Source organism: Anabrus simplex, chromosome X (assembly GCF_040414725.1).
Source record: "Anabrus simplex isolate iqAnaSimp1 chromosome X, ASM4041472v1, whole genome shotgun sequence".
NCBI classification, from domain to species: domain Eukaryota; kingdom Metazoa; phylum Arthropoda; class Insecta; order Orthoptera; family Tettigoniidae; genus Anabrus; species Anabrus simplex.
In genome coordinates, this window is record NC_090279.1 from 163,468,534 (window position 1) to 163,488,826 (window position 20,293).

A 20,293-nucleotide genomic window follows, 5' to 3' on the forward strand; every position below is an offset into this window, starting at 1 on the left:
TAACGATTCCTCCAACTTCCATCGAAACTGAACGCACTTTCTCAGCAGCTGCATATATGCGCAACAAATTGAGAAGCAGGCTTGGTGATGAGACACTGGACGCGTTGTTATTTCTCAGATCATATTTTTGCAATTCAAATTAGAATGTTCCTATTAAATTAGTTTCCTTTATATTTACGAGAAATGTGAAATGTGACCGATTGTTATTTTTAAATACTTTTTGCTAAGAAACTTTCTACCTACTTATTATGTTGTTACATGAAAGTTGTCTATTTAGTTTACGTTCAGAGAGATTGTTGTTAATTTCCAAAGTTTATTTGCATAGTTTGTTACATAAGGGTTTTTTTATTTTTATTTATGTAAGTTTAAAGAGATCTCACTGCTTCTTGGAAAAGAATAATTTTAACATAGAGACTGAGTGATTTTAAATCTGGTTAGTCTGACTCTAAGTCTGTTTAGTTAGAGCGATTACATTACCTAGGTGTATACCGTAGAATATGTTGATTTTGTCTAAATTTCGATTTGCTGATTAAACAGCTGATTTCTATAAGATTTCTTATTTTTTTATTTGTAATCTTCAATCCTGGGATAATCCTGGGATTGACCAAGTGTAATCCTGAAATTCCGGTATTAGAAATAAGAGCCGGGATCAAATTCCCTAGGTGTACCATACTCTACCCTAAATGGTTGGATCACAGGTAAACATACAAAAAAGCTTGGAGGACAACCTGCATTTAACACCACAGATAAAAATTGTTTGGTGGAAGGTTTAATTAAGAGGTCTGAGTGGGGGTTTCCTCTGAAACGTACTGATGTATGAAATGTAGTCCAGTGTTACTTAAATAGATCAAGCAGAGTAGCCAGGAAATTCAAAGACAATAAACCTGGGACAGAATGGTTTATGAATTTCATTAAAAGAAACCCATTCTTTCTGAGAGGATGTCACAGAACATAAAGAGAGTAAGAGCAGGTGTCAACAATGACACAGTGAATGAATATTTCAACCACTTAGAGGATTCTCTACGAGACATACCTCCAAGTAATATCAACTACGATGAAACAAATTTCACAGATGATCCTGGTGAATCCAAAGTTATTGCCAAGAGAGGAGTAAAACACGTTGACAGAATTATGGATTCTTCAAAAACTAGTGTCAGTGTAATGGTAGCAGCTACAGCCAGTGGTGTAATATTGCCACCTTATATTGTCTACAAAGCTAAGCACATGTATCCTACTTGGGTGGAGGGTGGAATACCCGGAACTGGTTACAACAGGAACAGTAGTGGTTGGTTCGATTTAGAAAGGTTTGAAGACTGGGTAGAAAAGATCTTGATTCCCTATGTGAGAAAATTAGAGGGAAGGAAGGCTATTATTGGAGACAATTTTGTCAAGCCATTTGTCTCTGAATGTAATTCGTTTGTGCCAAGAGAATGACATTACTTCTATTCTTTTATCACCTAACGCCACTCACATTTGCCAACCCCTTGATGTGGCATTTTTTCGTCTGCTGAAAAGGGCATGGAGGAAATATTTAGAAGAATATAGGTGTGTTATCCAAGTGTGAGTTTCCTTTCATGCTCAAGAAGGCATTCAGAGAGGTGGGAGCCCATGACAGCTCAACTACAGTGAAACTCTGTTAAGAAGTTTTTCACGGGACCACAAAAAAAAGCTTCTTAAGCAGGAAACTTCTTAAAAGGGGTAATGCCCAAAAACTTATTCTGTACTTTGACATATATGTGAAACACACAGCCAACAGATTTCCTTGTTTGTGAACAATACCGAAACAGGCTGATATATAAGAGCTGCTAAAAGAAAGCCACAATATAAATATTAGATTATCATGACATGTATTTTTAGAGATAAAGTAAAATACTGTAATTGAACATGCCATATTATAAAAATTCTTGATAAGAGAAGGGAACATATTGTATAAAACCTTACACAAGAGATAAAAGAAATGCTAAGAACATTAAAACGGTAGATGGTAACCGTACATTACGTAAATTCCATACTGCATTAGACTTTAAATACATTTCCAAACACTTGGAAAAGAAAAGAAATTGCTCAGGGTTGACTGTTTTTAGGTTTTTACTGCTTTCTTGAAATATAAACCTCTCTATTTCCCACATTGCCTTCCATGTGTTTTGAGGCACACTGACTGAACCTTCCATAAACTGCCTCAGTTTTTCACACACCCCGATATCTGCTTCAAGTTAACGGCAGCAGATGGGACATTGGCAACTTATTGTTAGAGATTCTTAGAACCTATTCATAGGCCTATATCGCTCCTGCATTCCTACTGGTTGTCACAGCCACGGGCGTAGTTTCTGGCTGTTTCGCAAGTATCGCATGGACAAGCCGATATTGAGTTTATTTTCCTGCTTTAATCCTCTTCATGCTAAAGGTAATGAAGAAAAGAAAAGCAGGTTTGAAGTTGCAGAAATGAGTGCATGGGCAAGTATTGGGGTATTACGTGCAAGTGATAAAGGCGCAGTAGCAACACTAGAACATCTAAACGTAAACAGCTTATTTCCCCGCAAGAATTTTTCTTCATGTCTCCTCATCCTTGTGCTACATTCTAATAATGCGATGTAATAATTACGAGTGACAAGATAATACAATGTTTAGCTCATATAAAGGTAAAAATAAAAATAACATTAAATTTTATGCCAACACATGGTATCGCAATGCCTCTGCGTGCATGTATCAGGCCCCTCTCACCAATGCCCAGCTCGTTATCAACATTCGTTCAACTTCGCAGACGATCGGGATCTTTCAGCCGGCTGTTTGGCGGCATAATATGTATCAGCTGGCAAGTCGGCTGTTGCCTGCATAGAGTCAGGATGTTTCTTTGTTTCGTAATAGTTTATTCATCTAACTAATAATGGACACGGAAAATCTTATCAGTTTAGTTCCAAAACGTAATTTCCTCTACGACAAGACCCATAAGCATTATTGTAACAACAAGAGAGAGAATGTCTGGAAGGAAATAAGCAAGGGAATGAAAAATCAAACAGCTTAGAATATTCAATTTTGTGGTAGATTAGGCCTATACGGTACTTGATTTCGCAATTATTGTTGACCTTATTTCAGAATCATATTATGTTGAAGTCCATATACAGTACGATAATTGACATGGCTTGGAATGTACAGTATTTACCATGAATAATTTTGTATGTATTCCTAACAAACAGTACAGTAATGCATAAGAAGCTGCTGTGTTGTGGACAAATACATTTTTCGGATTTTAATTAATGTTAAGGCTACCTCAATTAATTACTTCACCCTGTCGCGGCATGCAACTTACTGCATTAATGTTTTATCAAACTATCTATTGCGTGCTTTGTGTTTCCGGTGTAGAATCCCATTCAATTCTATTCTGCTCGATGTAAACGGTGGAGTGGAAATTACGACTGATGGGTTCGATTTGATTCCACAAGGTGAGAGTGAGCATCTGGTGTTGGTGTTGTCATAGCGCGACGTCGTATGGCCTTGGCAAGCCCGGAGGGGCTTCACGACAGGCGCAAACAGTCTAACACAGGGCTCAACTTGCACGGGGACTGGAGGGTTCTAACCATGAGCTGCTCTGAGCGGACGTTTTCTATCTCAAGGGGCTCTAAAAATATGAACTGTTTAACCGGGAAATATATTTACAACAGAACACTTTAAGCAGGATAAATATACATATATCTTAATGCAACCGATCAAGGAACCAAGAATATCACACTTCTTAGGCGGGAAAACTTCTTATGCGGGAACTTCTTAACCGAGTTTCACTGTATTATTTCTAGTTTCAAGGCTTGTGGGATAAATGGAAAAATTATAATGTCCAATAACGGACCATTTTTATTAGTATTATAAATTTGTTCATTCGGAACAAATATTTCTGATTCCCTATGGGAATCAACATCTATTTCATTTGTGGGATTGTTCCAATAAACCGAGAAATGGTCTTGAAGAAATTGCCAAGCCTTAACCAGGAACCCAGAGATTCACTAATAGGAGCAGAAAAGAGATGGAGTGATACACTTATGGAACATCTGCAGCAGGCACGAAATGGAGGAACAAGACCTAGTGAAAGACGTCCCGCAAGAGGAAAGAGAATGAATACTGCTACTGGTAAGGGAATAGTGGTAAATGACCTCCTTGATTCTGATGACGAACTAGTTGAGATAGCAGCATTGGAGGAATACTATGATGATCTTCATAATGCCAAAAATAATGAAAGTCATTCTGATGTGAATGTGAATACAATTGCAGTTCTAAACAATCCAAGTGATGTCAAAGGTAAACTGTGCTGACTTTGTTGTGGTTTCATTTCCCACTGAGAAAAGAGGCAGAAACTTCGTAGGACAAATTGTAAAAGTAGTTGATAATGGCTACAAGATATCTGAGAAAAAGAGGTGTCAAGCAAATATATTTCTCATTTCCAGATGTGCCCGATATTCAAGAAACATCTGGTAGACAAATAATAATGAAATTGTCCTCAAAAAGTTTGAAAAGGGGACGCTATATCTTTCCAAACATAGATTTCTACAGTATTGAATGATAGGTATCGCAGAAATGTACAGAACATTAATCTAAATTAAATAGGGAATTTTTTTTTTGTGATTTATAGTCCATACTTTAGATTTGGCGTACAGGTGTCAAATATTAGTTAAATGTATCAATTTTTAAAATGTTAAATCTTCAATGAAATATTTTAAAAAGTAAACTGATGATCGATGTCATCCCACATCAAGTATAAAGTTGTTTCTAGGCTGAAATAAATCTGGTGGGGTGAAACTGTTGAGAATATTTATTCATATGACTCTGGCTGAGCCACCATCAAGTGGCCACCTACGCACTATGTTTTCTTTGTCCATTCTGACATGTCATGATTCTAATCTCCATGTCTATTGTTTTCACTGCATCCATCTGTGATTTACGTATGTAATAAATAGTGTCACTTTAATATAAACCGTGCTGATCTTATTACTTTCCGAAACATCGTGCCTTTTTCAACAGGTTACGGGTCCAGAATGCGCGGTGGAAAGTGATTAAATGTGTAGTGATAAAATACACTGAAAAATAGACGCGTGAAAATATCGTGTTGCACACGGTTGGCGAGGTTGAGTTAAACATTTAGCCAAGTGTCTTCTGCGAAGAAATAGTGTGTGAAGATGAACACTTCAAGTATGGTGCGCATCGAGACGTTGTCAAAGGACAATTTTGACACGTGGAAAATTCACATGAAGGCTGTGTTAGTAAAAAATTGTACGTGGGCGTACGTAGCTGGGATAAAGGTTAAACCTGAACCGGTCAGCGAGAACGCAGCCGCTATTACACAATGGGAGAACGTGACAGTGAAGAAATGTCAGATATCATCTTGGCGATTCAACCCTCGGAATTGAAACAGGTAAAAGATTGTGTCACTTCGCATGAACTGTGGCTAAAGCTAGAGTCGATTTACCAATCGAAGGGGCCAGCGTGGAAAGCAACATTATTAAAGCAGATTGTGCTTCAAAGAATGAGTGAAGATGGGGATGTACGCGATCATTTGCGGAGATTTTTCGACGCCGTGGACAAGCTCAATGGTATGAACATGGCAATCAACGATGATTTGTTATCCATATTACTTCTATATAGCTTGCCAGCCAGTTTCGAATACTTTCGGTGCACGATAGAATCTCGCGACGAACTTCCAAAGCCCGACGTATTACGCATAAAAATTGTCGAAGAAAGTGACGCAAGGAGCAGTGATCGAAACAACATGATGCAAAACTGTATGACTGTTGAACGAAAATACAAGAACAAGAATTATAGAAAGCCCACAAGCAAAGTCGATAAAGGCGAAAAAGGAGTATCCACATCTCTTCGTTGCTATCGTTGTAAAAAGATAGATCATTAGGCGAAGGAGTGCAAATCGAGTAAAAATGATCATGACAATGCTCACAAGGCCAAAGGAAGTACCTCGCTATATATTACATCAGAACTGAACTCGTGCAAGTTCGTGACGGACCGCGACGCAGATACAGTGTGGTGCCTCGACAGCGGCTGTACATCGCACATGTGTAAAAATCTGGACTATTTTTCACAAGTAGAATCCGGTGTTTCTGACGATTTAAAGTTAGCGAACAGGTCTACAACGAAAATAAGTGCAAAAGGTGTTGTGACAATGTCAATGAATGTTGATGGTTGTGATAAAAGTTTCAACCTATGCGATACATTACACGTACCTGATCTGCGTACTAATCTACTCTCAGTCAGGAAGACCTAGACAGGGGTCACCGCGTAGTGTTTGAGGAAACATCCGCTCGAGTTACAGATGCGAACGATAGTACCTTATTCATTACACATAGAAAAGACGGACTTTATTACGTTAATGGGTCGTACACCGAAGAACAGGGAAAAATTGCCCGAGCTGAAGATTCGTGCAAAGGGTCTCTTATGGACTGGCACATTCGATTGGGACATCTAAACATAACGGATCTACGTCAGGCAGTGAAGAATAAAAGGGTAGAGGGAATCAAAGTCATCGACACTGAAGAGGATTTTGAATGTGAGATCTGTCTCCAAGGAAAGATGACACGTACCCCTTTTCCGAAAAAGTCCGATAGGAGAATGGAACCAGGGGAATTGATTCATTCTGATATTTGCGGCCCAATGAGGGTTTCCTCGAATGGAAGCGCGCGTTACTTTGTCACATTCGTCGACGATGCGACTGGATGGTGCGAAGTGAAGTTTCTTCATCAGAAAAATGAAGTCATTAATGAGTTTCAGGACTTCAAAAAACGTCTGGAAACACAGAAAAACGCAAAGATAAAGATTTTGCAGTCTGATAATGGTACGGAATACGAGAATTCCCAATTCGACGCACTGTTGAAAAACTGCGAGATCCTACGACGCCTGACGATTCCGCATAACCCAGAACAAAATGGAGTAGCGGAAAGGAAAAACCGTACACTCGTCGAGATGGCCAGATGTTTATTAATGCAGTCCGAACTTCCTCCTTCTTTCTGGGCAGATGCTGTTTCAACAGCGAATTACATTAGGAACAGATGTCCTACAAGTAAACTGGGTGGACGAACTCCTTACGAAGCCTGGACTGGAAAGGTTCCAAATGTTTGTAAATTCGAAAAATTTGGATGTGAAACCTACTGCCTAAATCGATCGCCGAACATAGGAAAATTCGACCCTCGGGGAAAAAGGGGCACATTTCTCGGATATGCGGAACAGTCCAAAGGTTTCAGAATTTGGATACCACAGGAACGAAAAGTGTCAAGTTTTTTAAAGGAGACAGAAAAGAGCAAAAATACGATCTTGATATTTTTCCAAGTTAGCACCCAAATGCAGAGCACTTTGATGAAGATCATCCCAGAATAGAGCCAGTGCAGGTTGATCCTTTCATCAATGTAAACATAACTCCTAGAAATACAGAACATACAGAAAACACCAAAGATCCGGATAGTTCTGAAGAAGAATTTCTTGGTTTTGAAAATGAACCAGAACCAGAAATACGACAATCTCAACATGCTCCAGGAAGACCAAAAATTATCCATTCGGGAACACGAGGCAGACCTCGAAAGCTTTACCAGGAATACGATGGAGGACAAATTGATTCGGTATGTCTGGCTGAGGTTCCAATTCAGATGGCATTTTCAGGTCCAGAGAAAAATGAGTGGATGCTGGCGATGGCAGATGAATTTGTCTCTATTCTAAGAAACAAGACCTGGGATCTCGTAGACCGCCCAGAAAATAGGACGACGATTGGAAGTCGTGTAGTCCTTAGGAATAAATACGGAGCAAATGGCGAGATCACGAGAAGGAAGGCTAGAGTCGTGGCCAGGGGGTTTTCCCAGAGGCCAGGTATAGATTATACTGAAACATTCGCACCAGTAACAAGACTCAGCTCAATACGAATGGCTATTGCGCTCGCTGCTCATCATGGAATGTATGTCCGACAATTCGATGTAACAACTGCATACTTAAATGGAATCGTTGAAGAGGAAATCTTTATGGAAGTACCACAGTACACCAGAGAAATACTCGAATTCATCGTACAGGAAAGTAATGCAACATTCGAGATAATAGCTGAAGCCAAAAGGATGCTGAAGATGTTGAACAAGGATTGTGTGTGCCATATTAAAAAGGCTCTGTATGGCTTGAAGCAGGCTGGCCGCTGTTGGCCCTGACGCTTGAACGAGCAACTACTAAAGCTTGGTGTCAAACCAACGTCTGGCAATTCGAGTGTTTATGTGATTGCAAGCCCGTGGCCACACCAACTGAAGCTGGAATTAAACTGTCAAGATTAAATACTTGGTCCAAGGATGATGGTGAGAGGCCCCCCTACAGAGAGCTCAAAGGTGTTCTTACGTATCTATCAACCGCAACGCGTCCAGACATATCTCATGCAGTAAGTGTCTTAAGCCAATTCGATGGTTCTTTTGGCAAAGAACACTGGCAAGCAGCAAAGTGGGTACTGAGATACCTGAAGGGTTCTTCTGATGTGGGAATCACTTTTGGAAGCGATACCAGTAATTTAACTGGCTATGTAGATGCTGATTGGGCTGCATGCATCAACGATCGCAGATCATACACTGGCTTTGCCTTTACAATGTATGGCGGAGTCGTATCTTGGGAATCCAGGAAACAACGGACAGTGGCATTGTCCTCAACAGAGGCTGAATATATGGCCTTGAGTGAGGCTTCAAAAGAGGCAGTGCACTTACTACGACTAGAAAGGGAGATAGGCATTAACAGCGTGTCGACTGTACAGCTATATAGCGACAACATCGGAGCTCAGAAGCTTGCTGGAAATCCTGTTTTCCACTCTCGGACTAAGCACATTGATGTGCGAATTCGTTTTGTACGAGAGGTTCTTTCCTCTGGGGACATTCATCTCGAATAATTGTCAACTGAGAAGATGCCTGCAGATACATTAACCAAGGGACTACCGAAGGATAAGCACTGGAAGTGTTTAGAGTGTCTGGGTGTCAGAAGACTGGAACGTTGAAGTTGGTTCAGCTTCAGCCTTCGAGAGGGGGTGTTGAGAATATTTATACATATTCATATGACTCTGGCTGAGCCACCATCAAGTAGCGCCACCTATGCACTACATTTTCTTTGTCCGTTCTGACACGTCATGATTGTAATCTCCATGTCTATTGTTTTCACTGCATCCATCTGTGATTTAAGTATGTAATAAATAGTGTCACTTTAATATAAACCGTGCTGATCTTATTACTTTCCGAAACATCGTGCCTTTTTCAACAGAAGTCGATCACACTTTAGACAGTAATAACTTCATAATTTATTGGGATTGTTGTGTTGTTATGCAACCTTTAGAAAGATTAAGATTTATTACATATATGTACGTTTTTTCAGAATTGCTGCATACTTTCTAGGGAGACAACTAGCTATTCATGAATAACATCTGTGTATATTGTCTTTGCTCAACTTTATTATTTATTTAGAAGTGGTAACTAAAGGAATCTTCATTTTACTTTAATAATAAAATTACATTCACTCCACTGTACAGCATTCAACTGAAAATCTCAGACACACTCACTAATAAGGCACCCCTTTGTGCAAGGAGGGCTGAACAAGCGAGAGTCTAATGTATTTTGCAATTTATTGTTAATTTTTCTGTATTCATTGTGAAATGGTTTGGAATCAACATTTACGTTTACTATTCAAGGATGTCATTTATCATTGTGAATTCCAGAATTGAATGTAATTTTCTGTTGGTTATGGAGTTCTGCCAGTATCTTTTCATGTTATGAGGTAAAAAAACTGACATATTCTAAGAAAACAGAAATTGTAAGGATACTTTTGGAAAAGATGTTCTCAAATGGACACTGTAAATGGACCAAAAGTAACCAAGGGGAAGAACTGAATGAATAAGGAAGGGTATTTAAACCCGAAAATCCTTTCAAGTATGGATCTTAAAGAATGCAGACCATGCAAGAAGGAAAAGACAGCTTCTAAGGGTTAGAACTGCCTTCCAAGGACCAAAAGCATTGGAGGTTCTTGGACAAAAAAAAGAGCATTCTATTTAGTATTTCGTAATTAATCAACCAGCTACTAGCACTGCCACTGGCCAACATGACATCATTCCCAGAATTCACAACTCACAACCTCCGTCATCAACCCATGCAAAATAAAAACACAAGAAAATGCTCTGTTGGTAGCTGTAACTTATTTTTGCCAATCCAGGTTAATCTCTGTCATGAGAACAGTGGCCCTTTTGGAGCCACACTCCCTTTGAAAGGCTTTTTTCTATTCCCATGGCGCATACTGCCCGCACAGCAAGAAAAATGGTAATTTAGTGGCTGTAACCTATCTTTGCAAGCCTAGAATTAATTTTCAACTTGCAATCTCCACAAAATACCACAGCAAAAGTACAACTAAACCTTCCTTTCCACTGCTATAGTTTTGTAAAATTGAATGATAGTTGGTAACAGTTCATAGCATTTAAAGACTCTATCGGGAATCCTGTGAACTAAGCAGAGAACACAAATGAAAGAGCATCACCCACCGTCAAGTCTATGGGTGCAATAAAGTGGAGTATGTTACTTGTGCCGTACAACTAGGCAACCATCCTCTTTACATCTTGAGGAAAGCAAACCTCAGGTGCTGAAAAAGTTACGGTATTCAAGGAAAGCAAATGGTTTGCTCAAAGACACAACCTTAGAAAAAGTAAAACAGTTTAATTTACTGGGATTTACACTTTACTGCCTCACTCGCATTTTTAGGAAAGTGAAAACCATGCAATACCTAAAGCAGATGAGCGGAGAGAGATCCCCTAGAAGTGTTCTTATTTGCATTGAGAAATTAAAACCAACACTATCTCCATCTCTGAAATGCGGATATTTTAGCCTATGTGATACTATTGGGACAGAAGAGTTCCCATTCTCTCCAATAGAGCTTGGATCATGTGTGGCCCTGTGCAACAACATTCCATGAAAATAATGCAACCGCTGAATTTGAAAGTGACGTATCATGGCATGTGCCAGATGTAGTTGTAGTATCCATGACACACATTCTCTTATGACTAGTCAACAGTCATGGAATACTAAGGTATTGTGGGCTGCTTCACGGATCTAACCTGGGTTCTAATGCTCCCTGACCCCACTTTTGCTTGCGCCCAGCCCAATGGTCGTGTCATCCATGCCATGTTGGATTATTAACCTCTCTTTTGCAAACTAGTTAGTGAAGTTTTACAGTCATGAATATCATAATTTGCCACCTCTGTACTTTACGTGCCTCTGGAGGTCTTCCGCTCATTTGTAGGAACAATTATGCTATACTGAGTTCCTAAACTTTGTTGTCAAGCTAAGAGGGATCTCCATTACACCATATACCTAACCCACAGCTTGCCGCATTTAAATGCACTTCCTCTCTTCTTAAGGCTAAACGCAGATATGCCAGCAGAAACAAACACAAGGAAACAATGTAGCTATCACCTCATTTTGAGAGCAGGCACAAGATAATATAAACTAGGATGAGGGAGAACCTTGGATGTAGAGGAAAAACAAATGAACACCACTGTGTCCCAAGCTTCCTCCAAGCCACGTCAAAGTTCCTAGTCATAGTGTGTACAGTTGAGAGCACAAGGACGTAGTCCCAGTCGTCTGTCACAGCCTGCATGGGCCACGACCCCTTAAGCAGGAAGTGGCCATCTACAATGAAGAACTTCTCAGGCATAGCCGACGACATAATGCGAATAGGAACACCTGAAAATAAGGATGAGATACTTCAGAAAAGTAAAAAACAAAACAAAGATCATTCTCTATGTTGCTGATTATGCTATTTTCTACAAAGGAAAGTTCCTCACTTTCAGATCCACCTCGCACTTTTTAACACATTAAAATATAGGCCTACTGCAGTAGTTTTTTAATGTTCCAGATTTTATGATAGCCTATTTTGAAAAGGCTTGACAGTATGTTTCAAATAGCAGGCACAATCCAGTATTAACCCAAGAATGAAACGGGGAAGAAAATAATCGAATGACTACATTAAAATGTATCTTTGGGTAATACTAAAAGCCTTTACCAAAGATAACATCAGGATAGTCAGTTCTTTGATTGTGAATATCCTTTCTTGTCCAAATCAAACTTATATCCCCTCACAGAGGAACCTGGGCGAGAGATCTTCTCCTCACGTTCTATAACTACGTGATTCTCTTGCATAGTACAAGTATTTTAATCCTGAGCTGCGATAGTCTGCAACTCTAAGATTAGGGCTTTGAGACCTGAATATTAAAGGAAATAACCTAAGTATAATTAAGCATTATCTAAACACGCTCCTAAGCTAAGGAATTCCATCCCTACTTCGTATCCAAGGGCAAGAATGACTTACCATGCTTCCTAAAATATGCAACACGGGAACCAGCACCCTCTGCCATATAACTGTCGGCAATTATTCTCACTCTTCTACCACGCTTGTGAACTCGTACAATCGCATCTGCCAACTCCTGACAGATCACAGGATAAATAAACGCATCTAATGTGTCATGAGCGCTCTCTAAATATTCTACGAATCGCCTGCAAAAGAAATATAAACATACAAAGCTATGAATATTAACCCATTTCATCACACGCAGCATAGAGCAAAATGATTCCCATTTTTACGTTCAGTACCTAATATTTGGATAATTGCTGCTCTCGCCCCGGTCGTCGAAAAATATGACCTCCGACAATTCTGGGTCTCGACGGCGGCCTTTGAGATAATGGTATATACAATACGACAAGGAAACAGCATTACACACTACAGCAAATACCAAACTTTTCGGTATCGTGCGTAACAGAACCATTTTCACGCCATTCTGAACTGAAACGCTAACTTAACCCCAAGAGGCAACAATTCTATGGAACAAATATCTACTTTGGGAGGAGTTTTCACCACTTCTTCTTCACTGCAATTACTGAATTGGTTTGGAAAGTCAACTCACTTCACAAATGGAAGTACTAAATCAAATTAACGATCACTGTCACAAATGTCAAATTCAGTCAAGCTTTGCAATTAGTTCCGCCTTGTCATGTTTTGAAACAAGGAAAACCATTCCGAACAGAAGAGAGAGGAAATGCGTAAACTAACCAGGGTTGCCAGAATTTTTCTGAGTGGGAGTACCACTGTAGCCAATTGCGACACACCTAATAACCAAAATATTGCCATATCGTAAATGCAACCATGAAAGTTCGGCTGATACCGCGCCTTTCGATGTGGTTCTGTAACTTTCTCAGATACAATAAAAGTGTATGTATATACATTGTGTTACCTCGGTCCCTTGTTTACTACTATCTGCCCACGGCATAAGCCCAAAAACCTATACAGTGTCATGTCCAGGACGAATAGAAGTACATAGTGTGATGACTTCTGCAGTTTGATATGTTCCTACACTACGCGGCGCTGGTGTAGGTAAACAGGGATCAGCTGTCCCTGAACATGTGATTTTAAATGAGATCTGATGTGACTTAATTCGGAATTTATCGTTTAAATAAATTATTTTAAACCGTGTGTTTATTACTGTTATGTTTCAGGAATGTGCATTCTCTTTACTGACCGTTGACTGTGTTTATGTGCGATCTGTGTTTCGTGCAAATTAAGATTATAGTGTTCCTTGTTTTGAAAGTAATATGTGAAAAATACGTAGGACATATTTTACATTTAGTAAAGATTTAATGACATTACTTCTGAAATTGGTTCGTCAGTGTCTTAACGAATATGTCAAACGGGTATGTGTGTAATAGAGCTATTTCATTAATTCACCACAAAATCAAACTCAGTTGCTATTATCAGCTATAACCTTTAAAAAAAAATCACATGTTCGACTGTTAGTGTATATGCTGCGTAATATAAACGCATTAAAACTCTGCAGGCACCCACATGATGTTACGTACCGGTATGGCATACATATGCAATTCCTACATAACTACTTAAGTTAAATTATATATTAACATGCTCAAATTAATGAATCTTATCAGCACTTCACCCCGTCAGTCAGTTAACTGGACACCTTGGACATTTTCCGGGTATGTTTTGCGGTCGTACAAGCTTGCATTTCTTTCCTTACTTCTTTTGTTCGGAAATAAAATCGGCATCGTATGTAATGAAAAATTAATTTTGGTACCAAGTCCTGAGCATGTTCAGTACAGCACCCAAGTCTATGAGAAACAGTAATTGAAGATAAACTATCCAGGCATTCTCGAAATATTTCACCCCATATACTTCTTGTACACTAATATTTCTCACAACAACTTCCTCTACATGAGAAAACATCTATAATAATTCACTCGATGGATAAATAACAGAGTTGGATGCGTTAAAATATTCTTCTAGACTTGTTAGGTCCTCCTCTGTATTATTTTGCATAGAACCAATACATGCTGTACAGCCTATCACTTCACTTGCATGTTTAACAATATACCCACAGAACTGATGAATGACATTAATTTTTGAACTGGTGAAAGGAGCTATTTGTTCATCTTTCCAACTTGATAATGGTGGACCGAGCTAGTTGGCCGTGCGGTTAGGGGCACGCTGCTGTGAGCTTGCATCCGGGAGATAGTGGGTTCGAATCCCACTGTCGGCAGCCCTGAAGAAGGTTTTCCGTGGTTTCCCATTTTCACACCAGGCAAATTCTGGGACTGTACCTTAATTAAGGCCACAGCCGCTTCCTTCCAACTCCTAGGCCTTTCCTATCCTATCGTTGCTATAAGACCTATCTGTGTCGGTGCAACGTAAAGCAACTAGCAAAAAAAGAAAAAAAGATAATTGTGGCTGATCAAAGGTAAGCGTGCTGTAATTTTTTTTCCTGAGCTGTACTTATGGTTTTGGCATTCTTTCTGACAACAGCTTTTGCCATGGCTCTAATCTGATTGAAAAATTATGTTAAGGGCACTATCACTTTAAGGCAGATGACGTGGGATAGCCTTCGACCACTTTGAGAACAGAGTAGGATCTTTTGGGCGTGAAACAAAAATGACGCTTATCATTCGAATGTTTATTGTAACCCGAATTACAACCCGGAACATTGCAAGTTGTAGGCATATTCACATGCGGTAGTAAATTGAAGCATATGCCAAAGTATACGTCCTACTTCTCAAATGCATAATCTTTTTCACTTTTCAGTTCATGAAAAGTTAATGCCAGCTATTTTGCACTTATACAACTGGAGAATGTATAAAACTACTGAAAAAGACCACAAACTGTTTGCACACTTTCACAGTAAGCCGACGAAAAGCGCGCGTGCTTGGCCCTTTTATCGACAGCAGCGCTGCAGGTGGCAGAGAACATGTACACCGTGTCTGTTAACATGTGATTCAGAGGGAGTCGTCACACTATTCATTTCTATTCGTCCTGGTCATGTCTTTAAGTAACGACCATGAAAGCATTAATGACAATGTTATTGTTGTTGTTGTAAGAATTGATTCGTTTTATCTTAATATTTACATCAGTTTAATATTTAGATTATTAGTTTTAATGTTCGAGTGATTTAGCTAGTGTTAGGGTTTGTTTATTTACGTATTTCTTATATGATCCTCGATTCGAAGCCAGGTAAGGAACATAGTCGCTAACAAGCGAGCTTTTTTCGAGATGGGAGCGAAATCTATTCGTGAAACAGGTTCTCCTTACATTCCTTTCAGTAGTTTCCGATCGCACTGCTGCAGCTGCAGATGTTAGTAAAAAATATAGTTCTCCAAGTGGTGAGTAAAAGTTTGTTTTATTTGTTAAAAGGTGTTGGTGATGATGATTGTTTTAAGAGAAAGTACAAATGGGCAACCATTTTCTGCTACTTGTTAAAAGGTACTATGCCTTCGCGGGTGTTACGTACGGTACTGTATTTGAATGTTGCTCAGTACGGTTATTATTTCGATATTTATATTTGATAGGGACTCTTTGAATCCCACAATTTGTTTTAAGACCAGGCCATGTTCACAAGTATCCTACTGTAGTCTAATTCTTATGAATTTTTATTGCCGTCATTCCGTGCATAGTGTATATTATTGCTTGTTACGTCAATCCTCGTTGTTTATGGTAACAGTAGTATACCTGAAAAAGAAAAAGAAATGGTTGAAGATTTAAAAAGAAGAAGAAACACATTTCATTCCGAAAGCTGGCATAAAAGAAATAACAGTTAGAGGTACATTGATTGATTGGTTGAAGTCAAACGATAGGTATATCACAACCAACGACATGTCGTTCCTCACAACAGCACGCCATATATCTCGCAGTAGTTCTCGTCACGGCCGCATCAGTCAAAACAACAAACTAGTTCGTGGAGTCAAAACCACCGCCGTCTCGATCCTCTTATACTGCCTGTTCTATGCCACTAGTTCGTTGCCTACGTTCACTGCCTGCTCGATCTGCATCCGATGGCTGCTTATACTGCCTGCTCATTCCATATTCAAACGTGTAACACGACTTACAAACAATCTGCCGCTAGATCGCAGCACCAGACGTACCCAGTTATCACGTGAATACAGCTAGATAAGCATACAAGCAAAATTTTAAATCTGAAAGTAACAGAAAAATTAAAGAATTGTATGCATAAAGTGGTGCTCTAGAGAGTGATAGCTTCAGGACTTTTCGAGAAAGAGATTTCGACGAATAAGAAAACCTGTAAACTTTGTCTGTATGGTACTTCCCTACATTACTAAGTAGAGGTTTCACGAATTTGGCCACCACAGTTTCTGACACAAGTTCCTGGTGCTTATTGTTACTAACACACTTCAAAATCTTACAGTGGCACAAAGAGGGTAGAGCCGGGCTGAGTGGCTCAGACGGTTAAGGCGCTGACCTTCTAACCCCAACTTGGCAGGTTCGATCCTGGCTCAGTCCGGTGGTATTTGAAGGTGCTCAAATACGACAGCCTCGTGTCGGTAGAATTACTGGCACGCAAAAGAACTCCTGCGGGACTAAATTCCGGCACTTCGGCGTCTCCGAAGACCGTAAAAGTAGTTAGTGGGACGTAAAACAAATAACATTATTATTACCTAAATAGGGTAGAACATAGTTCTTTCTAGTCCGGAGCAGACTTGCAGATTTCTTGCAGTACGGTAGAGCTGCCTCAACAAATTTCTGCAGCCCCATAATTAGGCCAATAAATCCTTGCTGGGGATAGCGCAGGCCTCCTCTGTCCGACTGTCTGATTAAGTTCATCAATGGGGATGCATTAACTGAGGTGGAAACGTTACTCAAGCACGTGCTGCATTGTTTTTTCTTCGATTACATGCACTAAATAACCACACACTAATGCATGGGAAGCAGTTTCCAAAGTGACATACACTGACTCAGGGGGCTCACGAACATCTTCCAGTAAATCAAGTACATACTCAGCGGGCATCACTGGTTCTGTATCGTCAAGTCGGGGAGAGGATACTGAGGCAGAAAATTTTGAATTTTGTTTGTGGACAACGTTAGCACCATCGGTGGACATTAAAATACCGGATTTCAGAATTCTTTTTATGGAATTCTGAGTAGCCCGGGAGTCAGTCATGTCATTGCACCCTTCTCCCATTCTTATAGAACTAAACATGGCTCCTGCAAAAGCCCGTGTCATGGAATGAAATACCACGGCATTCTGGTTTCCCTTTCTTTGATTTGCAGAAAGGCACGCAGCAGTACACCATTTTCACTGTAAACAAATACAGTACTACTACTACTACCCTATTTCCCGCTATTTCATTCCGACAGTTCAGGAGCCGGTTGGTGCTGCCATCTGCTGTGGGTATTTGTAAACGGAGTGTTTCATTTAGTGCCATGTTAAAATGTGGTAATGAGCAGGCAGTATAAGCAGCCATCGGATGCAGATCGAGCAGGCAGTGCCTACGTTATAATGCAAGGCCTGGAAATAGAGCCCGTAAAACGCTATGGAAGTGGTTACACTGAAGTTCAATGCCGGGCTGCTAGGATCGCTATCTTGCCCCCTGTCTACCAGGCTCGCGCCTTTAAACGTGTTCATTAACTGAGTTGGTTGTGAATGTATTATGTATTTGTCTGATGTTAAGCATTCGCAGTTCCAGTCATGGTTTATTCACGAGAAATTAAAGGTAGTGGAATTTCGTTTCACAAGTTTCCAGTGAATGTTCAATGTTCGAAACATTATACAGAGGAAGTATTACGCATGAGATACGACTTCAAGCTGATCGAAGTAGGCCTCTGTTCCTAAGTTTTGATCCGAATTGCGTCATAAGAATCGGGCGATCCCAAAATTTGTCACTGGACTTTTTTTAAACTATGCTACCGTGACCGGCAATCATTTGAGAGGCATCGTCAAACTCAGAAATCTTAAATTAGGAAACCAACGATGAAAATAATTTGCCCAACAAATTTCACGAAAATGAATGTAGGAAGAGCTAAAAATATTGTATTTTCCCCTGAAATAATCTCTGGTTTGTAAAGTATGGAGGTGGTTTTGTTCCGAGAGCATAAAATATAGTTTAAAATAAGCCATTTGTTTTATGGAGCATTTTATTAAATGTTCAATGCGCATAACGTCTGCAACACCTCACATGGGACATATTCAAGAACGAGAACAAACGAGCATCTTTTAACCGGGCGAGTTGGTCGTACGGTTAGGTACGCGCGGCTGTGAGCTCGCATCCGGGAGATAGTGGGTTCGAATCCCACTGTCGGCAGCCCTGAAGATGGTTTTCCGTGGTTTCCCATTTTGACACCAGGCAGATGCTGGGGCTGTACCTTAATTAAGGCCACGGCCGCTTCGTTCCAACTCCTAGGCCTTTCCTATCCCATCGTCGCCATACTACCTATCTGTGTTGGTGCGATGTAAAGTCACTAGCAAAAAAGAAAAGCACCTTTTAGTACTGAAGATGAACTCCTCACTTGGTTAATTAATGATTTCCTGTCATATATTAAGAAACTTAAAATGCATTCAGAGAAAGTAAAAAAGAATCATGAGAGAAATGTATCAGGCATAGATCTTGACTACCCAGTCCACTGTGGCCTGCGTAAAATACCTCATAAGTATACATTTGCACTATGCATTTTTTTTTTTTTTTGCTATTTGTTTTACGTCGCACCGACACAGATAGGTCTTATGGCGACGATGGGATAGGATAGGCCTAGGAATGGGAAGGAAGCGGCCGTGGCCTTAATTAATGTACAGCCCCAGCATTTGCCTGGTGTGAAAATGGGAAACCACGGAAAATCATCTTCAGGGCTGCCGGGAACCTAACGAGCTATGGCATCGAGCTCTTCTTCAGCTACATAAGACGCCAAGCGGAATACAATGACATTATGGTTCATGTGGCACAAGAAAAAAAACAGGCTGTAAAGGCTGTTTAGAACATATCTGTTCTCCAGCTACTCGAAGTCCAACATTGTGTCTTATTCGTTTTCAAGATTGAGGAGCCGTCAGATACCGAAAATCGTCTGTGGCACTTCTGCAGTGAACGACGGAATTTGTCACTTCCGCTACGCAGCACTTGTCCCGAAGAGAGTTACTAAAAGGTGTACGTTTATTTTTTCGAAAGTTATGTTCAACAGTGAAATAAGTGTGGAAAGTGTAAACACGACAAACCAACTGTTTTTCTACAATGAAAATTTCTGATACCTCTGTTAGACAACATTGCTTCGAGCCACTCAAGTAGAAGTGAGAAAGTTTTGAAACTGATAAGAAGCCCCTCAGAAGGAAAGTTTTGAAACTTCAATGAAATATCCAAGCCAATGCAGCACCGCTCTATAAATAAAGTACTGTCAATACTCGAAAAAACAGTCAGTTCTTTTTATTTAGGATATACTTTACTTGTTGACATATACGCCCATGCGAATACAAGGGGGCAAGAACGCGATCCTAGCGGCTGAATGGTGAACTAGGAAGCAACCCGTTTCCACGAGTGTATTTCAAGGCCTTGTATTATAGCGTAGGCAACGCACTAGTTTAACTGTTGCCTACGCTATAATACAAGGCCTGGAAATAGAGCCCGTAAAACGCTATAGAAGTGGTCACACTGCAGTTCATTGGCGGGCTGCTAGGATCGCTACCTTGCCCCCCTGTTTACCAGGTTCGCGCCTTTAAACGTGTGTATTGAGTTGGTTATGAATGTGTGTATTCGTGTGATAATAAGCACTCGCAGTTTCAATCATGGTTTATTGCTGTGTTCCTTATTGTCATTCACGACAAATTAAAGGTAGTGGAATTTCATTTCACAAGTTTCCAGTGAATAGTGCTTTAAAAGAACGGTGGCTTGTTGCTATATCTCGCACAGGAGACAAACCGGGATCTCTCTGGGTTCCTGCAGAAAAATCGAGGGTGTGCAGTAAACACTTCAGAGAAGAAGACTTTAGT

At 40.0% G+C, this 20,293-nt stretch overlaps 1 protein-coding gene across 1 annotated transcript; it reads right to left on the reverse strand.

Moving 5' to 3' along the window:
• Positions 1 to 10,575: 10,575 nt before the first annotated feature.
• On the reverse strand, positions 10,576 to 13,021 carry LOC136886109 (uncharacterized). The gene is made up of 3 exons (XM_067158852.2): positions 12,624 to 13,021; positions 12,343 to 12,527; positions 10,576 to 11,717 (listed from the first exon to the last, which is right to left on the reverse strand). The coding sequence occupies exons 1-3, from the start codon at positions 12,794 to 12,796 to the stop codon at positions 11,449 to 11,451; spliced, it is 627 nt and encodes a 208-aa protein (XP_067014953.1). The 5' UTR covers positions 12,797 to 13,021; the 3' UTR covers positions 10,576 to 11,448.
• Positions 13,022 to 20,293: the final 7,272 nt, after the last annotated feature.